Raw genomic sequence first — 19,820 nt, forward strand, 5'->3', positions numbered from 1 at the left:
ATCCTTATCTAACAATATTCTAAAATCATCCATGTACCACTAGTAGTAGCAAATGCCATAATGGTTAAGTATATATAGATCTTTAGTTTATGCTGAGGGTATTACTACAACAGCAAGACAATGCACGTGCAGGAATGGTGCAAGAATGAAAATCCATTTCATAGCTGAAAAATCCTGCTTTTTTAACTTCTGAAAAAAATACGGTAAACATTTCCCCATTTCAGCCTGCCTTCATGATTCTTAATATAGTTAAAAAACTGTAATAAAATATCCAGTGAGCTTTGGATTAATTGGGGCACATGAGTGTGCGAGTGCACAGTGGCACCTAAAACCAAATCATAGCTTTATATACAAAACAACATCATTCCTGAAACTGAATTAAATTCATCAAGTTCAATCTCTATCTTTCAAAAAGCGTTTAGTATACATTCAGAGGGATTTGACATATATTCAGAAACACAGCTTTGTAAATGACAAACTCTCATAAGCATTAGTAGGACTGCACCAAAATCCCTGTTAATTCAATGGAAATGCATACTCCAGAAAGAGTACAAAGTACACAATCCGCGATTGCTGGGAATTCCTGGATTTATCCCATTCTACTCCTCTGGGATCAAAACATTCCTTCAGAGAGTGCACCAAAGAAAATAATCAGGAAGAAAGAAGGAAATGAACTTATGTAAAACTAAACATAGAAACAAACAAAAAAAGTGAGGGAACGCAGCAGCAGTAGCAGCAGCAGCACACTTCAGCAAAAGTACTCACGCAGAATCTACTGGCCAGAAGTTGATCAGAGTAACAGGACTGCAAGACAAAAAATGAGGAGGTGAAGAGAGAGGCAGAAGAAACTCAGCAGCAAAATAATTACAGAAAGGTTAAAAAAGAAATAAATCACAACAACTAAAAAACAGAAATCCAATAGACCAACATGAATGTGATGAGCAACCAACTAAAAAGTGAGAGAAAAACTGAAATCTAAAATTAAAAAGAGAGAGAAATAGAGAGAGCGAGAACAAGCTGTGTGCAATTGCCATTAAACAACTGATTAAACTTGTAAAAAAACCCAAAGGGAACTGGGTTAACTCATTGATTTCTCCATGTGCATCATTATTGCTTTTTTTTTTTTTTCCCCACAAAGACATCAAAGCCATTTAATAAGACCAAATTTATAGGGTGAGAAAAGAATAAATCAGCTGGGAAGCTTGCAAACACAGTAGCCTAATGAAAAAAAATAAAACTATGGAAATATACCCATTTGGAAGAAAATAAAAAATTAATGAATAGATCATTAGTCTCCAAATTGCCATATCAAACTTAGAAGTTTATAAGGCTGCCAGTAAAATGGTAAGTATTTTCCTTTTACTAACTGAAGTTGAAGTTCCTGTGTAAGGACAGGTGAAAACAGATAAAGGCAATGGCAATTGGAATCCCAGCTTGTGTGTTCCTGCCAGCCAAGGTTAACAGAGATGAAAGAAATAAAGAGGCTTTATGCATTTAGGAAGTGAAAGGAGTTGGCACCAGCTGGGGAGCTCAAAGAGCATACCAAACAAACTGCTACTTAGACACTTTAGAGCTACTCACGTTTCCATGTTGTCTCCCTCCAAGACAGTTTGCACAGGCAGGTAGCCCATTCGTGGGTGCTTTGCAAAATATCTTTTTGTTCGAAATTTGTTTTTTAGTACCTTGGCAAAGTCACGGACGTCTTCTCCTGAAGTTGTCTGAAAGCCACAAATCACAATGAAATCATCTTTCATGAGGTTATTACAGTTTTTCAGTTGCCTCTTCCTTTGCTGGGTCATTTGGAAGAGCTGTGGCCAAACCAAGCAGAGCTGCCAATGGCCTGATCTCCAGAACCACAAATTTTATTTATTTAGCACCATCACCATACAACGTACTACACAGCAACACAGCTAGTGGGGAGGAAGGAGGAAGGAAAAAGGGAAGCTCCAAAAACCCCTGACAGGCTCCTGCCTCATCTCAGGTGATCTCAAGAGAACAAGCAGTAATTAGACAAGAATTTGTCATTTCCTCTTCTAGCTTGGGGGACACTCTGCCTGCTTTTTGTTCGGCACTACAATGGCTGTAATGGAGAATACACAGCTGGTCCATTTGTCCAGCTAGCTGCTTCACTGGCTGGATCCTGACTTTTACTACATTCTCGTCATCTGTAACATATCTCAGGGACTTCTTGGTCCACGAAAGACAGACCTGTCCTCTTGGTACCATTTTCTTTCCAGTTTCCCTTCTCAGCCTCCTCTGCTATTAATATTTTGATCAAAGAGAAACAAAAAGCAGGTGAGAGCTGCTGAAAGCTCTCAGATCAGTTATTTCTTCCTGCACCTGTTTAATCTCAAGCTAGCAGGCATTTAAGATCAATACCATGAGGAGAGTACAATTTGCACAGTTTTCTACTCCCTTGCCTGCAGTTGGCTTTCCTTGCTGCTGTAGAGACCAGCAGAGGAGCACGAAGTGGAATTAGTTTCCTAAAGACCAGAATGAGCCAGGAGGAGTTCAAAGAATGTCTGCTGGGAAGATGCAAGACTTCTTGTGAGTCTGATTAAGAGCTGGGTGATTTTCTGAAGAATTTTAATGGAAGACTTCAGTTACTTCAGTCAGGCTGCACTCCCATCTCTGCACCTCACAGAGACACTTGACTCTGAAATACTGCTCTTCTACAGTAAATTAAGCTCTTCCTGACCCACATAATGATATCGCTTCTCTAGTATATCTAATTTGAAGGAAAGAAATGATGGAAAAGTTAATCTTTCTGACATTTTTTAATGCGTTCTATGCCTTCTATTTAGAGGAGGGAGATGCTGGGACCTATCAGTCAAACCAACTTTCACAGAGCTGGTAAAACACAGATGTATATATTTTTAACGATTATCTGGGTAGAAAAATAATCTGCAGAAAGACTGAAATGCATTAATAGAAAGGACAAATAGCATCCCTGTACCGATGACACCTACAAACTTCACATAAAACTGGAAAGAAATTGTCACTCCTTCTGGTCAGTCTGTCTGGTAGGAATATTAGGGTGTGAGCAATGACTGGCAGAGAAGTGACACAACAGAACCTACAAGCCAGTACAGCAGCATCTGTATTTTCAAAAAACTGAGATAATGCTTGATACTATGAAGTATCACTTCCTCAGTACATCAGAAGTAAAGGCATTTTGGGGAAGGGAAGGATTAAGTATGCCCAGATTACCCTCTGGAAAGTGGGTTTACTGAGATGGCCTCGCATGCCCCAGCAGGAGGGAATTCCCATTGCCTCTGTTGAATGCCACCTGCAGTGCCTGCTAGGAGAACTCCTAACCAGCTCGGCATCAGCAGAGCACACAGAGCACATCAGCTGGGAACAGAGAAAAACTCTGAATATTTAGACTTGGTATAAATGGATTAAGCACAGCTTCCTGTCCAGTTTGTTCACTTGTGTCATTTCTAACCATTCGTTCCTGCCTTGTCTATCTTCAATGCTGTGAACACCTTCCACTGCATTTGACTGTAATTTGGATTAAGTGTTTGCAGGTATGATTGACAACAAAGTATTTTTCACTTAGACCTTCCTGGGCCTGTTACCCCACCTTGCTTCCCTGAACCCTCTGTATGACAACCAAACAGTGAAATGGTATGTTTGCACAGCAACATCCCAATCCAGCTGGTAGCACAAGAATCCCGAGAAGAAAATATATCTGCTAATGACAACTAGAAGCACAAAGCACCCCTCATACGATCCAATTGCCATTTAAAAAAATGTTCAAGGAGCACAAGAAAGGCAAAGAAAATGTGATTGTTATGTGGACAAGATGATAAACTGAGGCTATTTTCAGCCAAACTTTCTGATTTAGTCCACAGATGTTTTATTACACATGATTTTCGGAGTAAAATAATCCAAAACAAAATTGTCAGCAGAATTGGTTTATGAGGAAGAAAGAGTGGAGTTTCAGCATCCTAGCTCTCTTAAATCAACACAATATGTAGGCAGCTGGGTCGAGCATGTTCCAAAACTATTCTGAAACCAAAACTATTTCATAAGAAATACCACCATCTGACTTCTCCCAGTCTGGTTTAAGAAAGTGCCTTGCCAAACCCCCACCCCAGACCTCAGCCCCAACCGTAAACACCAGCTGTAGACAGGTATCTCCGTTTGACGTGCTTCCTTCTAACAAGGTGCTTTTTATGCTGGTCTGTCACTGTTCATTAAACCCAAACAGAAAAATGGTCCTACATTTAAATCCCAGTCTAGAAGTTGTCTTCTGTGCTTTATATGAAACCTCTTTAAAAGTCACCTCTCTTTGAGCAATAAATTGAGCTGTGCTGCTTTCATGATTAATTGTTGCGATTTTTCTGTCTAAATAAAAAGTAGGGAACTGCCTTGCCCTTATTCTGCCTTAACCTTTTGTAGGAGAGGAAAAGTTATCACATCCCTCAGATATTTAGCATTGAGTTCTCAAATATCCCCTAAGCAGAATTAAGGACTGCAGTGCTCCAAAACTTCCTGGAAGTGAGAGGGAGGGGGAATAAAAATACCAAAACACTTCATTGTGCACATCTAGCTATTGCAAAGATATATCAAAGAAGGCATCACATGTCTTCTGTCTGCCAAAATGCTTTTTAAGGTGAAGATTTGTCTGGAGCAAGAGGAAAAAATGCTCTGCCACCTGCAAACCCCCTTTCATTCACTTAGAAAACAACTACATACTAGACATGATAGCTTCAGTGGCCTTGTTCGGTCACACAGTACTTGGGTTTACTTTTTCAATAGGAGAAACACAAAAAAGATCTTGCTGTGCATCACATTCACATTTCCCCCCGGTCCCCCCCCCGTTAATCCTTCTCTAATTCAACTGGCTGCTGGTGCAGCCAGGCACAGCACATTAGCACGGGCTGCTGGAGTTCAGGATTCACGAAAAAATGTACTGGCTGTGAATGGTTCTTTATTCTGATCCAGCAACCAGCACAGAGTTGCAGGTTTTCTGTTCATCACTGTTTGCCTATTATTAAGCTGTATTTTTATGGAGAACAGAAACCTGCTGGACCCAGTGTTGCAATGAGTTGCTGCGGGCTGTGGGGGTGTCTCACAATCCTTTTGCATTTCTCTCTCCTCAAAACACATCTTATGAACAGGTTAGGAAACCAGTAGCAAGATGTCAGTTTGCGCCCTCTATGCACTGTTCACAAATCTCCCATTTTGCTTGTTAGCAAGAGTAAGAGTAGCAAAGTGCGAAACAAAACCGCAGCCAATTCAGCAAGGGGGTATTCAGCTGCAGCTCAGAGGAGTGCTCCAACGCGTTTGTCGCTGGCTCTGTCTACGACTGGGATCATGAGAGTCTGCTTTAGGAACGCCTGCGAGGGAGAAGTCTGTTCAAACCTGCCCAGGCAGCGCCAGCGCTTCCCTCTGACTTGTGCAGCAGTTCAGGCAAGTCCAGTAACCTCAAACCCTGGGGGACCACGCTGAAAGGCAGCAGCCAATGAATACTGACAAAAAGCTAGCAAATGCACGTTAATTGCCCTTGCAGAGATCCAGATGAAATACTGCCATTTAAATGCTACAGTAAAAGTTGACAGATAATGTAAATGAACATCCATAAATTAAAAATAACAAAAATACTGATTTTGCTTTGCTTTAATATTTTAAGAGAAAAAATTTTTCTCTCTCTTTCCTAAGTTTCTAAGAAAAGCTGAGAGTCTTTCCTTCATTTTGGCCATACCTTTTTGTTTGGATGAAGATGTAAAAAGTATTCATAAAATTTTATGAGGCTAGCCCATGTATAATTTTGATGCTTTATCTTCACCAGCAGACAAAAGTACAAGACTAGGGACTATCCCATCACACCAGGAAATGAGAACCAGAGCATGCACTGCTTCTAGACCACCACAAACGATAGTAAAGGCAGAGGAAAGCTCAGTTGTCAAGGATGACTTGAGAGCTCCTCTGCGCTGGTCATGAGTGGCCAAAAGGAGCACACCGAGAGCATAATATGGAATTTCCTTTGCCAGCTGTCTGGTATGAAAGAAATGTTTATGCACAAGCTATCTTTTGGAGAGCTGTGAAACAAGAGTGAAGACCCTCACCACACCATCAACGCAGCACATCTGCACTGTGAACACCTCAGCTTCTAGTCTTCAGAAATTGAATCTAACTTGCTACTCTTGAGAACTTCCCTGGTATTTTATATTATCAAGTGATCATAGAATACAAAGGTACCACTAAATGGTGAAGAACTTAAAAACTCAATCATAGTGTTGTGGGGAAAACAAGTGAAGCAGCAACTTGCCTTCCCTGAGAAAAGGAAGAAAAATCTCACACTGACATGGAGAAAAATTGCAACCTAAGATATGAATGAGTATTCGCACAAATCACAGGTTTTCTGCAGGATCCATAAAGTGAAATATGGCACTGAACATAGAAAAAGTGATTAGCACACAATAATACATTATGACACAGCATTGTACAAACAATGAACTTCAATTTACTTCAAACTATTAGAGTATCCTTTACTAAGCATCAGAAACTGCTAGCATGTACAGTATATAAAAGGTGATTTAATTATAGGGGGGGGAAAGAAAAACCACCCAAATTCTCCATTACCTTGCACATAGGAAATGAAGTTTTTCCCTTCTACATAAGAAGGTACAGGAGGGGTGAATAAAACAGCTACTTACTGGTGTGCAGTATTCCACCATGGGATAGTGCATTTTATGACCTTTTGCGACACGGCCAGAGAAGAAGCAACTTTGGCAGATGTCATAGTTAAAGTGCTTTAAACTTCTGTACCTAAAAAAGGAGGAAAAAAAAAAAATGGCTTCAGAGGTTTGTATGTGAATGCTTCATGAATGCTTCATATCAGTTTGTCTTCTGTATAAGTTCTCTTCCCTGAGATGTCACACAGTGTGCAATGCCAGGCAATGCTCCTCTGCCACTGAGGGACAGGTATTGCTGCCTCAGATCTGAATTTTCAAAAAAATTTTTAACATTGGGCAACAGTGAAAACTTCTACACAATCACTCCCTCTTAACATAAAAAAGACAACACCACACTTTTTGTTTCTATAATGCTAATTTCAGTTCTTTTGCTCATCATGATTCCCAACACAGAAGGTCCTAAGAAAGTAAAATTCAAATAAATAATGCCCTCCACAAGTCACTCTAGCAAATGCCTAAGTGCTGCATGCCAGGCAGGAATCTATTTGTGTCCTTCCTAACACCTCTATCAAAACAATTTTCCTGTATGGCATTCCATCCGTGCAAAAGTCCGAATGCACTTTCGGGCCGTTATTTAATCTCATCGGCTCTATGAGGCAGCTAACTGTTGTATCTGCTATGCTGAAGTGCTTGAAAGAGCCGGAGGCATAAGGGTTGTCTTGTTCCAAATACGCGAAGCAGTTCAGTCACAATGACCTCAAAAGAACATTGTTTTACATGTACTGAGGCGCACAGTATTAGCTTTCTAAAAGCCTTCCAATACAGTATCTTTTTGTCAAGTGTGTACACAGGGTTTCAATGACTTGCAAAGCCAGAGAAAAAATCTGCGACAGACAGATTCTACTATCATGATAATAGATTTGTTATATAAATTTAAGAGACAGATGAGATCAGTCAAGTAAAATTAGACGGAACCACAAAGCTCCAGTGTCCACTTCCCGAGTTCTTGATGCTCACTACAGACTATCCATTCACTTGCTATCCTTTGATTTTCCAAGTACTGCATTTTTCAATTCCACCTACTTGTCTTTGGCTGTTTATACAAAACTGTATAAGTAATTCAGTAGTTCATAAACCATATCTGGGAACAGAAAAATTAGACTTTGTGGATGTGTTGAACTATTCACATTCCATCCCTGGCACTTCCTCAGTAATATTTATCATTTCCCAGTTAAGATACTGAAGGGGAATAAAAAACAGAAGGAGAAGAATTTAGATGATTAGAGGAACAGCCTCACTGAAGAAAAACTCAGATTCAAAACAATTATTTCCCCCATTTCCCACTGCCTGTGAAATTGCATAGCAGAAACACTGCCCCACTGCATGCATAAAAGCAACGTTCATACTCTCGCAGGTTAGAGCAAAATGATGGCTTTTCTATGTGGTACTGCTTGCTACTCTTGTCTATCTGGGTTTTAGGAAGAGAATTACAGAAAGCTCTTTGTGAACAACACGATACCATAGAAGGAGAAATGCCAATGGTAAAAGAAGACCATGCATAAAAAGGACAGAAACCATACAAAGCAGCTATTGCGAAGCAAAGTGATAAAACAAGTCTAGGCATAATTGAAAGTCAGTATTTACTTAGCCGTTAAGTGGATTCTCAACAGGCATACCGACGCACAGCCATTTTACAACACAGTGACTTATTCATTGCCATAGTAACAATGGTGTTGATCCAGATGTTTAAATAGACCAGCAACATTTCCCCCACTCCTGGTTAATGTTCCACCAACAACATTCTTTCTCTGAGAAACACACATGCACACATGTAGCTTTACATGTCTGAGAATTTTCAAGGTGCTTCCTTGCTTTATACCATGACAAAAACCAATTAATTAGGACCCAGTTCAGAAAATATAACTACATGTATAGGGTTTGGTATGGGAAGAATGCTGATAGCACACTGATGTTTTCAGCTGCTACCGAGACTTCAAGGACTCTCCGACTCCCCACGTCCTGCCCGTGCGCAGGGGCACAGGGAGCAGGGAGGGAGCACGGACAGAGCACCTGACCCAAACTGGCCAGTGAAATATTCCATATCATGGAACGTCATGCTCACTGTATAAAGGAGGGGTGGTTGGGGAGGAGCTCTCTCTCTCTCTCTCTCTCTCGCTTCCGGGATTGCGATTGTGGGATCTTGGTATCTCGGGGTCGCTGGCCGGGAACGGGCTGGATATTGGTCAGCGGGTGGTGAGCAATTACGCTGGACATTGCCTGTTTATATATTTCTTTTTGTTTTCCCCCCATTCCCTGCCCCTGTGCCACTGGGCGAGGAAGTAGAGATATTGGGAGCAGAGCTGAGCCCGGGAAGAAGGGAGGGGTGGGGGGAAGGTGTTCTCAAGATGTGGCAATGCTTCTCACTGTCCTACTCTGTTATGTGTTGTTAGTGTCTGTAATAAATGTATGGTTTTTTTCTTCCCCTAACGAGTCTGCCTTTTGCTCGTGATCATAAAGGGGAATTTTTCCCCATCCCAGTCCTATCTCGAACCCCAAGCCTGGCTCTCTGTCCCTTCTCATTGCCGGAGGGGAAGGGAGTGAGAGCTGCTGCATTGTGGTTGGCTGCCAACCAGGCCCAAACCACAACAGACACACTGAATGTAAAGCAAACTGTATTAGTTGCACAATCCACCAATACTTCAGCTGAGGCACAGAAAGACCAGGACACAGAGGAAAGGCCATATCTTAACAGATAGATGGTTTTTGTTCTCTTCCACTCTTGCATCACTGTAGGCAGTCTAGATGTCACTCTCCCTCGTGTCCAATCACTATCATATTTTCCCTGAACAACATGCATAAAAATCAAGTGCGGGATTTGCCTGGAAACAAGCAGAGCTCTTGATCCACCAAGCAGTAGTACACAGAGCAGAAAGGGAGCAAGTTTGTACCTGAATCCGATAATCGGGCACTCCTTGCAGATGTTACACTTCGCTTGGTGTTTGGCGGTCTCAGCAGCAGCCACCCTGTGCAAGACAGGCAGCCACACCATGGACTGTGGTTCCAGCCTCATCCAGTCCAGGAAGAGGGCTGCTTCGATCTCTGGTTTGTTGTTGGCCTGTAACACAGGGGGAAGTAGGACAGGGACTGAGCACAACTGATCTGTTTACTGCCAGCTAATTAACAGTTCAAGCCATTCGCTTCCCACCTATTCCGTATTTTTTCCCTGAGTATACTCCTGCTTTTCCCCAAGTCCAGCCATTCATTAAAAAAACAAAACAAAAAAAACAAAACAAAAAAATCTCCAGGATTGTATCTTCAAGCCAGGACCTGAAAACTATTATTAAAATTTCACATCTCGCTTTCTCTTATTCCCCATTACAATTGACAGCACTACCATGTATTCTGTCACAGAGAAAATCATCCACTTACAAGATCACCTTTGATGCCTGATTAAGTGTTTCCCATCTCTTTTATCTGAGCCTGCACAGCACTACTGCTTACCTATTTTTAAAAGTTGGTGTTATCCAGGCCCTAAAAATTGCACCTCTTTTGATCAAAATTCCTTTCTCCTTAACATCTTCCATTATCACACTGACCTGCCATTGCCTGCAAACACAATACAGTTTTGTCCCACAGAATACTCATATTCCCTTACTTCCCACTTTTGCCTTTTTGCCAACAGAAGAGGAGCCTATGGACACTTCCCAGCAGCTCCATTCCTCTGCTGCTTTCCCATCACATCCTAACCAGTGGGGCCTCTCCTCTACGGCTGACTTCGAGGCAGCTCAGTCACAGAGCTGCATCCCGCTGCGGCAGGCACTAGGCACACATCAAAAAATGATGTATCGTTTCTACCTGGCAGCACCTACGGTATGGAAGAAGAAACGGTAAAGAGACAAGAAACACAAGGCAGTGGGGGACAAGAGCAATCTATCTGCATGGGTGGAGGTCACACTGAACTGGCAGACCAGCCACTGCAAAGAACAGCGCAGAACAAAGGCAAAGACGATGAAAAGGGATTTTAAGGAAAGCGGTGAAATAACGAAGTCGGTGTTTATGGGGAGCGTCTCTCCGGCGTGCAGGGTGCTGCAAAGGCAGCACAAAACTGGTTATCGGAGAACCTGGGAGCTGGTGCCAGTGCTGAACGCGAGGTGATGGGTGAGCTGCAAACAGTGAAGGGCTCTGGAGGGGGGCACAGGAGAGAGGAGGGCAGGCCTGCACAGGGAGCAGCCCCCTTCCATCCCTCTGAACCATCACCATGTGCTAATTCAAATTCCTTGAGACATCTCCTTCCATGCTACCCAACAGAAACAGCATATTTATGGGCTGAATATATTTAAATCCTCTGATTTTCCTTCTCTCTGAGCTTTCAAATGCAGCCCTCAGTGGGCCAGTCTTTTATATTTCAAACTTCACAAGGCAGACTGTCTTCCTTTGTGGTTCCAAACCTATTTGAAGCATTTAAATAAATAATAAGCATTAACGTATCATGTACGTGGACCAAGATGAATTGGGGATTGAGTGCTGGGGTTTCTTATGATTGCTCTCAGTTACTTTTCCAGTTTGTCATGAAATTTGAGTTTAGTATGACCTAGCTAAAACCTTATTCAACTCAAAATGCTAGCAACGAATTCGGAGAAAAAAAAAGATCACAACTAATCTAAAGGAGAGAGCTATATGGAAAACTAATTAGTTGTGTGTGTGTTGGTTTTTGTTGTTGTTTTTGTTTGGGTTTTTTTTTGTTTGTTTGTTTGTTTTTGTTTTGTTTTGTTTTTTGTTTTGTTTTGTTTTGTTTTTTAAGCTAACACTGTTTATAATCTTGACAAACAAATTAACTGATCAATACTTGCAGACTGAGAAGAATGCAAAGTCTCCTAGACAGAACCACTGGCCACAAGACAGATGTAGAAAAAAAACCCCAGAATATCTCCTGAATAATGCATTGCATTAAAATTGACTTAAAATGCTGCTGCAATACTTTGGTTAATTAGAAACAAAGAGATTTGGTCAGGGCTTTCTTCTTGAGATGCTAGTTTGGGAAACCATCTAAAGACTCCTACGACTGCACTTAAGATACACGTATATGAATTTCTCGTACAGTCATATACACATACTTTTTGGATGTTTGGGGTAAAACCATCAAACCACAACATTTCTACAGTTATTTAGATAAAGTCCCTCACACTTTAATATTCACTACAGGTCTTACATGAAATGGAATAACAATTTTTTTTCACACACTGGAATATTTCTGAAGACTTCTGCATTAAACCCTGCTCCTCTCATGTAGCTACAGAATTTAGGATTCCCCTGCCAAAAAAAAGAGAGAAAATCAAAGTACAGTGAAGTTCAGCCAATACTGGCAACAAATTTCTTCCGAACAGCAGATACTGGCTTCCACTGCAGGACATCAGTGAATTCAACAGAATTAAATTAATTCTAGAACTTGAAGAGAAAGGCCTATTTATAAAATATGATCATCTATATGTCTATTTTTCAGCTAGCAGCGAGGGCAGTAAAGGGGATGGGGAGAGACTTTCTGTGGCTCATTCAGTCAGCATCAGCCAGGAACTATGCTGGCAAACCATTACCCTGCCTAGCAGACTACACTTTCTATACAGAGGTACTCTAAGCCTCAGAAAAATTTTAAGAGGATCTCTTTAATATGCCATTTCTAATAGAAAAAACATGAAGTGTGCAGAAATGCTGCAGGGCAAGCTGCAGTCAGAATAAGAATGAGCCACTCAAAGCACTGCTCTCCACTTGTAGCTGCTTTAAATTTGCAGGGAAAATGTTGCGGCAATGAAAGGCTTTCTGTAACACCCAAAGATCTATTTTAATTTTGCAGTCACTGTCGATTGCCAGCAGTCCCAATAGCTGCCTACCCAGAGCTGTGCACTCCGGCTGTACAAAACCTGTGCTCAGAGAGATTAGGTGCATTAAAATGTATCAGAACTGGTTTCGAATTATATTACATGAAGATTTAAAGCCACGTGGAGAAAAGCTGCTCCAGGTCAGACAGTATAGGACAGACAGTTCTCAACCGTTCCCTGAGCTGCTATTACAATTTTTTTAATAATCTCTAAATCCGGTAAAGGCAGCAGCTGAAGATTTTACATAAGGGAAAAAGTCTGAATTCATACAGTTCGTATCTGAACCAACAAGATCAAGCTGTAAAGAATATTAATGGTTCTTCTCTTGAATACATTTCTGTGCAACTCCCAATTTTTATGGTAATAACAGAATGAATCGTAAAGTAAAATTTATAAAGCCCTTTCCATCTTACAAGTAACAATTTGTTATGGGGGAATATTCAAATTCATTATGTTCCAGACATCTGTTTTTCAGTATTTATTTTGCAGAAACAATGGGGGAATAGGAAGTTGGGTGGTGCTAGCATCTTCATGCAATCCTTGGAAGTTGCATTTTTTGGTTCTCCCCCCTTTCTTCTTCCAGCCAGTGGTTCAAAAATTATTCTATGATATATTAATTTTATTTTAAATAATTTTATTATTTTAATATTATATATGCTCAAAAATACAGCTATGATTTTATATGAACAATGTGATATGGTTTTGGACAGAATCAGACAATATAGCACAGATTTTTTAAAACATTTCTGATAAGCTATATTTTGTTTATGTGCTGTGTAGGAAATTAATTGGAAATAAATAAACATTTTTAATTTAAAGGTGTTTTTCATTCAGGATTTATGTTTTTAGCTTTACATTAGTCTCGGTAAATATTATTTTGGACAAACCAAAATGAGCAATGGGATTCTTATGACTTGTTAAAGTTTAAAAATGTAGAGCAAGCCATGAACAGCAGCCCTGTCTCTCCCCAGAGTCAGACCAAACCCTGTTCAACCCTGTCTCCCACTCTTGAGTGGCTTCCTCAACACATTCGTGTTCTCCCCACTCCTAGTTAGTAAGAAAAGAAAAGTCAAGAATTTATCATTTCTGAGAGAAATGCTGTTTCATGGTCAAGAAAGATTATTATAACGGTAACTTTGGGTGATCCATACTGCTTAAATCTGCCTCGACCCTTTGAGCAAATGCTTAAGATCATTACTTTGACCCTGTCTGACATTACACTTGACTCCAGTGACTACTCAATGTTTTTAGTGCCGAGGCAAAGAATAGTAACATAAAAAACCATGAACCCAGAAATGAATCAGTGTACAGTTTTATATCATCCACACTTGAGAAACACCATCTTTCTGCTCCCCATCCCCTAAACCGTTTTAAAATGACTCTTTGAAACAGTTCACTTGTAGGACTCTTAAAGAGTGCCTCCCAAAGTCAGGCACAGGTTCAAAAAATCCTACTGAAATAAAACCAGAATTGCTGGTTTATGACATTTAGAGCACAGCAGCTTGAGGAAGGATTTGCTAGTTCCCTTAGACCAGCTCTCCTCTGTCAGAGCCAAAAGCATAAGAAATATCCTACAAATAGAAACAAGGTCTGCCTGGATATCTCGAAAGATATCGAACCCCTCAACAGTAACACTGCATTTTTATGTTATTTTCATATAGACCTCTACCTAACTATATATAGTTATTTGTACACAGTATTGTTTTCTGACTGTTCAAAAAAAACCCCAACCAACTCAACCTACCCTCAGAAAACAGCTGCCCAACCAATTCAAATCACAGCATTTATGGCCAAAGTCACTATCAGGGTCCTGGCCCAGGATTTGCAATACTGAAACTCCACCTAAAAAGATCTAACAGGTCCCTATTCTGGCCTTTTTTTTTTTGTCTGAGTAAATACAGTGGATTTGGACACAGTTGAGTGGTTGTAAAAAAAAAGGCTGATCTTGCCTTATCACTTTGATTAAGTACAAACCTAGAAATTAAAACTACACAACACAGAATATTAAAATATTTTCCCGTCAAAGTGAAATGAAACAAGGCTTAAAATACAGGTATGAATTAACTGTACATGTTTTACTACTCCTTATCTTCATCTGTACTGTTTTTTCACATCAAGTATTCTACTTCAAGTATACCCTTGGAAGAAAGGATACTTAAAACAGTTTATAAACAAGAACCAAATATCCAACATTTTATTGAGAAACAGAAAGAAACATTTTCATCAGAGCTGCATTGTTTTCACATTACATTTCTTAAACATCCCATGTCACAATGACTTATCCAAGGCAGTGATGTGAATTCCTAGGCCCTATTTACACTGCACAAGGAAAACATATTAATAATTTTATACTGTGATTAAAACACAGTGAGTGTGACCTTCAGTCCACATCAACTCCCTATCCTGTTTACTTAAAAAATGTACCCATCACAGAACTAAAAGGAGAGTGCTTTCACACTACACTAATACTGAATTCACCCAATTTTTCATGGATCTATAGATTGCTTTGATGCAGTCTGAGCTCGGGCAAAACTATATAGTCTTCAAACAGTCGTTGGATCAAGCTCTTTGCTCTCACTTAAAAATATTTTTTCTTCAGTATCTCAAAGCAAAAATTACATCCCTCTGCCCCATGTAGAAAGGATGAGTCCCGTAACATCCTTTTACTCCCAACAGTTACTATCAGCACCCGCCCTTATAGGAACAAAACTACTGCAGGCAAGTCGGTGCCGGCGGGATGACCAGGAACAGGGCAGCAGCGGCAGCGGCGGCGGCCGGGAAGGGGACCCGCTCCTGGGGAGCAGGCAGCGCTGGCAGGAGCGCCCAGCGGGCAGGCTGCTGCCAGCAGCCGGGCTGGGAAGCCCCCTCCCTCCCCCTCCGCTCTCACTCCCAAGGACTTGCACTCAAAAAGAAAAGCTGGAGAGACTTCCCCTGTTATTGGCAGGAACAGTAAACATCCCCTCTTTTTCTGCTGGGGTGCAGACAGACAAGGCCGTTGCCACGGCACCTAACCTAAGGGGGCTGGGAGAGTCATTTCTGAAGCACACATTTGTTGCAGCCTCTGACATGACTGCAATTTATTGCTGGCTTATCATCACCAGAAAGAAAAAAAAAAAAAAAACAAAAAAAACAACAAAAAACCCCAAACAACTAAAGAAAAAGCATTCCTCATCGTGGGTGTACAAAGAAAGACTTAATTTAGTTTCCACACAGTAATGTAAACTACGAATCTCCACAATATTTTTAAAAATTGTATTATCTCACTTCAGTAAAGGAGGCTGCCAGGAGCTCTGTTCAATCCTCCCTGGCTGTCCAGCTCTGCCAGCCGCTGTTTTCCAGGCCGCCCCCTGTTCCCTCTCCTCCACACCCCTCTGCACAGCCCCCCCAGCCTGAGGACCCTTGTGCCCCCCATGCACACCATCCTACACCAAAAGGATGTCTTGGTACTCCCCTCCTCCCTTTCTCCTGGAGAGGTCTTATCTCCTCCCCCATCTCCACTCCCGGCTGCTCCTTTCTTTCACGCCTCATCCTACCCGCCCTTCTGTTTCCTTCATCACTATTACTCCTACTACCGCTCCTATCTTCATTCCCTAAGCATGGACTGTTTTTTTCCACGCCTTAGTTGCTTCTCCCTCCCCTCCATCAGGGCTCTCCCTACACTTGGATTTCTGCTCCTCTCCTCAGGACTCCATCCCACACATTTCTGTATTTCCCCTCCTCAGTTAAGCCTCCCTCCCCTTTCTGGTCCTCCTAGCAGACTGATCGTTATGTGGCAACCCAGGTCAGAAACCACCCTCCCACTCTGCAAGTTAAAATGAGGCTTCACCCAGAGGAAAAAGAGAGGATGAAATTCCTCTTACTGCAGGTAAGAAGAAAACCCATTTTCCGGTACAGGTAAAAGATGGAAACCTCAGGTTTTCCGATGTTCTGATTTATGAACGTGTCAAAGTCGTGCCCAGCTGTGCTTGGGCTGTTTCTAGAAACAACGTGGTACAACATTGAGCCCATTGTTCTAACAACAATGTTGCTAACTCATTTTATTCACATAAACATTTATTTCAAGGTCTTCTTCCTACTTTATAAAAACTGGTTTTGTGTGTTCCATTACTATGAAATTTATTGTTTTTTTTTTTTTTTTACTAGTATAAACACACAGAATGGCAGCCCCCTTTCCAAAAAAAACATGTTTTTGTCAGACTCCAAGGTCACTTTCCTTATCAGTTTTTCAACAGTGTCCTAAGTGCTGTTGACATTCGCTTGGGAAAAGGACAGGATCCAGCGAGTCCTAATTTCTGAGGAAGATCATTTGCACGTGCAAGTGACTTTTTCACCATGGATTGCTGCAGCATCATTTTGTGTTGGTGTCACTTGAAAGCCCAATGTGGAACTCGAGGCTTGAAAGCCACAGCAGTGTCTAACCCAGCTATCAACATTACTATGCACAGTTTATTAGCATGGGTTATCAGCCAGAATATGGCCCTATAAAACATTAGTTTGGAAATGGCATCAAATACAGATTAAAATTACAAAAGGTCAAGACATGAATGATGGAAATGGGAAAATGTGAATCCTGTAGAATTAATCTGTTAAAAGAAGTTAAAGCAAATGTCCCATCACAACTGAAGTTTGTGGTGATTTTAGAATTCTATTATTTTCATAGTCACTGCATGTAAAAAGACTACTTCCAAGCATTAGCATTCATTGAAAAAACCTTGCTGTGTTTTGCTTACTACAAAACTGAAACTACTACATAATGAAACTTGAGCAGCAGGCAGAAAAGCAAAGAACTTCCTCCCCTCCCACCCCCCCCCCCCCCCCACCCCCCCCCCCCCCCCCCCCCCCCCCCCGCCTCCCTGCGCCTACAACCAAACAAAAAATCCCCCAGGACTAGGGAAAAATCCGTAGTTAGGGGATGGGAAAAGAGCATTTCTTCCATTGTAATGTAGAAGATGCATTGAGAGTTAATCACAGACCATACATTACCTCCCCTCCTCTACCTTTTCATTAAGCAGCTGTCTTCATCTTGTGCATTCTGCTGGTGGTTAGGGTAAGGATGAATAATTCCCTTAACTCTCTTCCTCCCCAGATTAAATAATTTACAAATCTGAAAAAGAGCCTCCAGTTTGCCTGTGCATTCCTCAACAGACAGGACAGGAATTCTTTCAGTACTCTTTAGAAGAAAACTGGCATTATCCATTCGAGTGGCAGGAGGAGCTCACCGAGTGCTCCTCACCCCTAGACAGCACTGCAGGCGGTCGCTCCTCTCCTACTGCTCCCCGGGGCACCGGGCTGTCACTGGCACGTACATGCCCAAAATTCAGGTTAACCATTGCATAACATGGCAGCAATAAATGGTGAACTACTGCTGGCAATAGAAAACTGTAAACTGGGAGCTGACATAACAGCGATTGCAACTGTTTTGCAGGGTTCAGTTACAATGTAAGGCTTGACAACAATTAGTTGCTGTCTGGATAACAGCACAATCTGGCCTTCTCCCACCGTGGCCAGAGAAACGGGCTAATTCAAATACATCTTGTCAAGGGGACGGTTTAACACACCAATGAACACCACCATTAAATGGCCCTCAGTACTCGAATGCCTCTTCCAGATGAAAATCCTCTTCAGAACAGACAGGCTACCTCGCCGTAAAATACAAATCAGAAAGTTAACAGCGAGCAAACGTGAACTTACGAACTGGAAGCAGCTTCTGACGCTCGGCTCGATATTGCTGCCCCCGAAGGAGGCCACCTCCCCCAGCTGCCGCGGGATCTGGATCGAGTCGTGCAGCAGCAGCCCCAGCCGGCGCTGGTCGCAGAAGCCGGTGGAGCTTGCCACTTGCTTGAACAGGTCTGGAGGAAGGGAAAGGACACCGGAGCTAAAGCATCACTACTGGGATGCGGCACACGGCGCCGAAGTTTGCACCGTTCCAAAAGCTTGCAAGTGCAGACAACGGCCTTGGTGGTCATGAATGAAAATGAGTCTTCAGTTTGGCTGCCTCTCTTCCCATAACACTGCTTTTTTTCCTGTTAAGTATGCAGTCTAGTAGTAATTTTTAACAGCATTATTATACCTGGGAAGAAGGGCCATTCTAACTCAGCACCCGTGGCATTACTGCTAATAGCAGCTGTGATTCTATATCACAGATAAATAAACAGCAGGATCTTTGAGCCACAACCACATAAATGTTTTAAAAATGCCATTTAACAGTGACATAATCTCATAAAACATACAGCACATTTTCAAGTCTTAGCAATCAACATACAACTCAGAGAATCCATTTCTCTTTCAGATGAGTTGAACTGAAAAACAAGAAGTCCCTAACTTTGATATATTATAATCTTTTGATCCAAGAGTATTTTTAAAATTAAAGAAAAACATTACAGTATGACAAAATCTGCCATCCACCAGGAACGTTAATATCATGTTAAATTTTCACTTCGTAAGTGAAATGTCACTTGAAGCCATGTTCTGCTACTGCATCATTCTAGAAAAGAATCCTTATAGGACAGAATTACTATCCCTTCATAAGCTCCATTTAATTTGGTGGGAATTAGTTATTCTACATATACATTGAGGAGGTTTTTGAGTTCATAATAATAAGAAAAATCAGGTTAGCATTAAACGAAATATTTCTTTGCTAATATCTCTGTTGACAATACAGGACCTGAATAAATTCTCCTTACTTTTCAAAGAGTTGAAAAAAAAGAGATGGCTAGAATAAAATAATGCCCTTTTTTTGCAGCCACCTTAATATTTCACCCAACACCAGGGATACAATTATAAAGGTGCTTTAGCACTACTCGAGATGACTTTCCTAGTGCTGCTTTGACACCTGTTTTCTTCCAAAGGAATAAAGGAATGGATAGAGAAAGGATTATTTTTTTATTTACATGAATTCCACTCTTGCCAAGTCTAGTTTTATAGTAACTAATTTTGGGATAAATCGTTACATCGCTTCTGCAAGCCTAAAGACATGTGCTCTAGCACAACCAACTCTGCTCTGCTGCACAAACGAGAGAAAAAAATTTAGGGGTGCGACTCGTCGCATATTTGCAGCAATACTAGTAGCAACTTCACTATGACTTTGGCATGGATGGTGAAGCCAGACCACAGCCTGGCAGAGACAATTCCTTCCTCTCCTGCAAACAATTCAGCTTTCAATTTCCCCATCATTAAAACATTAAGTGTTCTACAACCTTAAAAAGGGGGATTATGCACTACTGTGCACACACACTGCAGGAGATTATAAAATATGAATAAATGTTTTCCTTTATAACTTTGATAACCTTCAATGAAATAT

At 41.3% G+C, this 19,820-nt stretch overlaps 1 protein-coding gene across 25 annotated transcripts in view; it reads right to left on the minus strand.

The window, feature by feature from the left end:
• The window catches only part of DMD (dystrophin), a 1,076,492-nt gene that overhangs the window by 36,490 nt on the left and 1,020,182 nt on the right, over window positions 1-19,820 (minus strand). For 21 of the 25 annotated variants that reach the window (XM_042788288.1, XM_042788292.1, XM_042788293.1 and 18 more), the window contains 5 exons: window positions 18,212-18,369; window positions 9,596-9,762; window positions 6,669-6,780; window positions 1,582-1,718; window positions 766-804 (listed from right to left, as the gene is read on the minus strand). In XM_042788288.1, the coding sequence (XP_042644222.1) occupies window positions 766-804; window positions 1,582-1,718; window positions 6,669-6,780; window positions 9,596-9,762; window positions 18,212-18,369 (613 nt within the window). The remainder of the gene's footprint in view (window positions 1-765; window positions 805-1,581; window positions 1,719-6,668; window positions 6,781-9,595; window positions 9,763-18,211; window positions 18,370-19,820) is intronic. The other 4 variants (XM_042788291.1, XM_032992759.2, XM_042788305.1 and 1 more) reach the window with 1 other exon arrangement.

This window comes from Tyto alba, unplaced genomic scaffold, assembly GCF_018691265.1.
Source record: "Tyto alba isolate M040663 unplaced genomic scaffold, T.alba_DEE_v4.0 Super-Scaffold_14, whole genome shotgun sequence".
Classification (NCBI taxonomy): domain Eukaryota; kingdom Metazoa; phylum Chordata; class Aves; order Strigiformes; family Tytonidae; genus Tyto; species Tyto alba.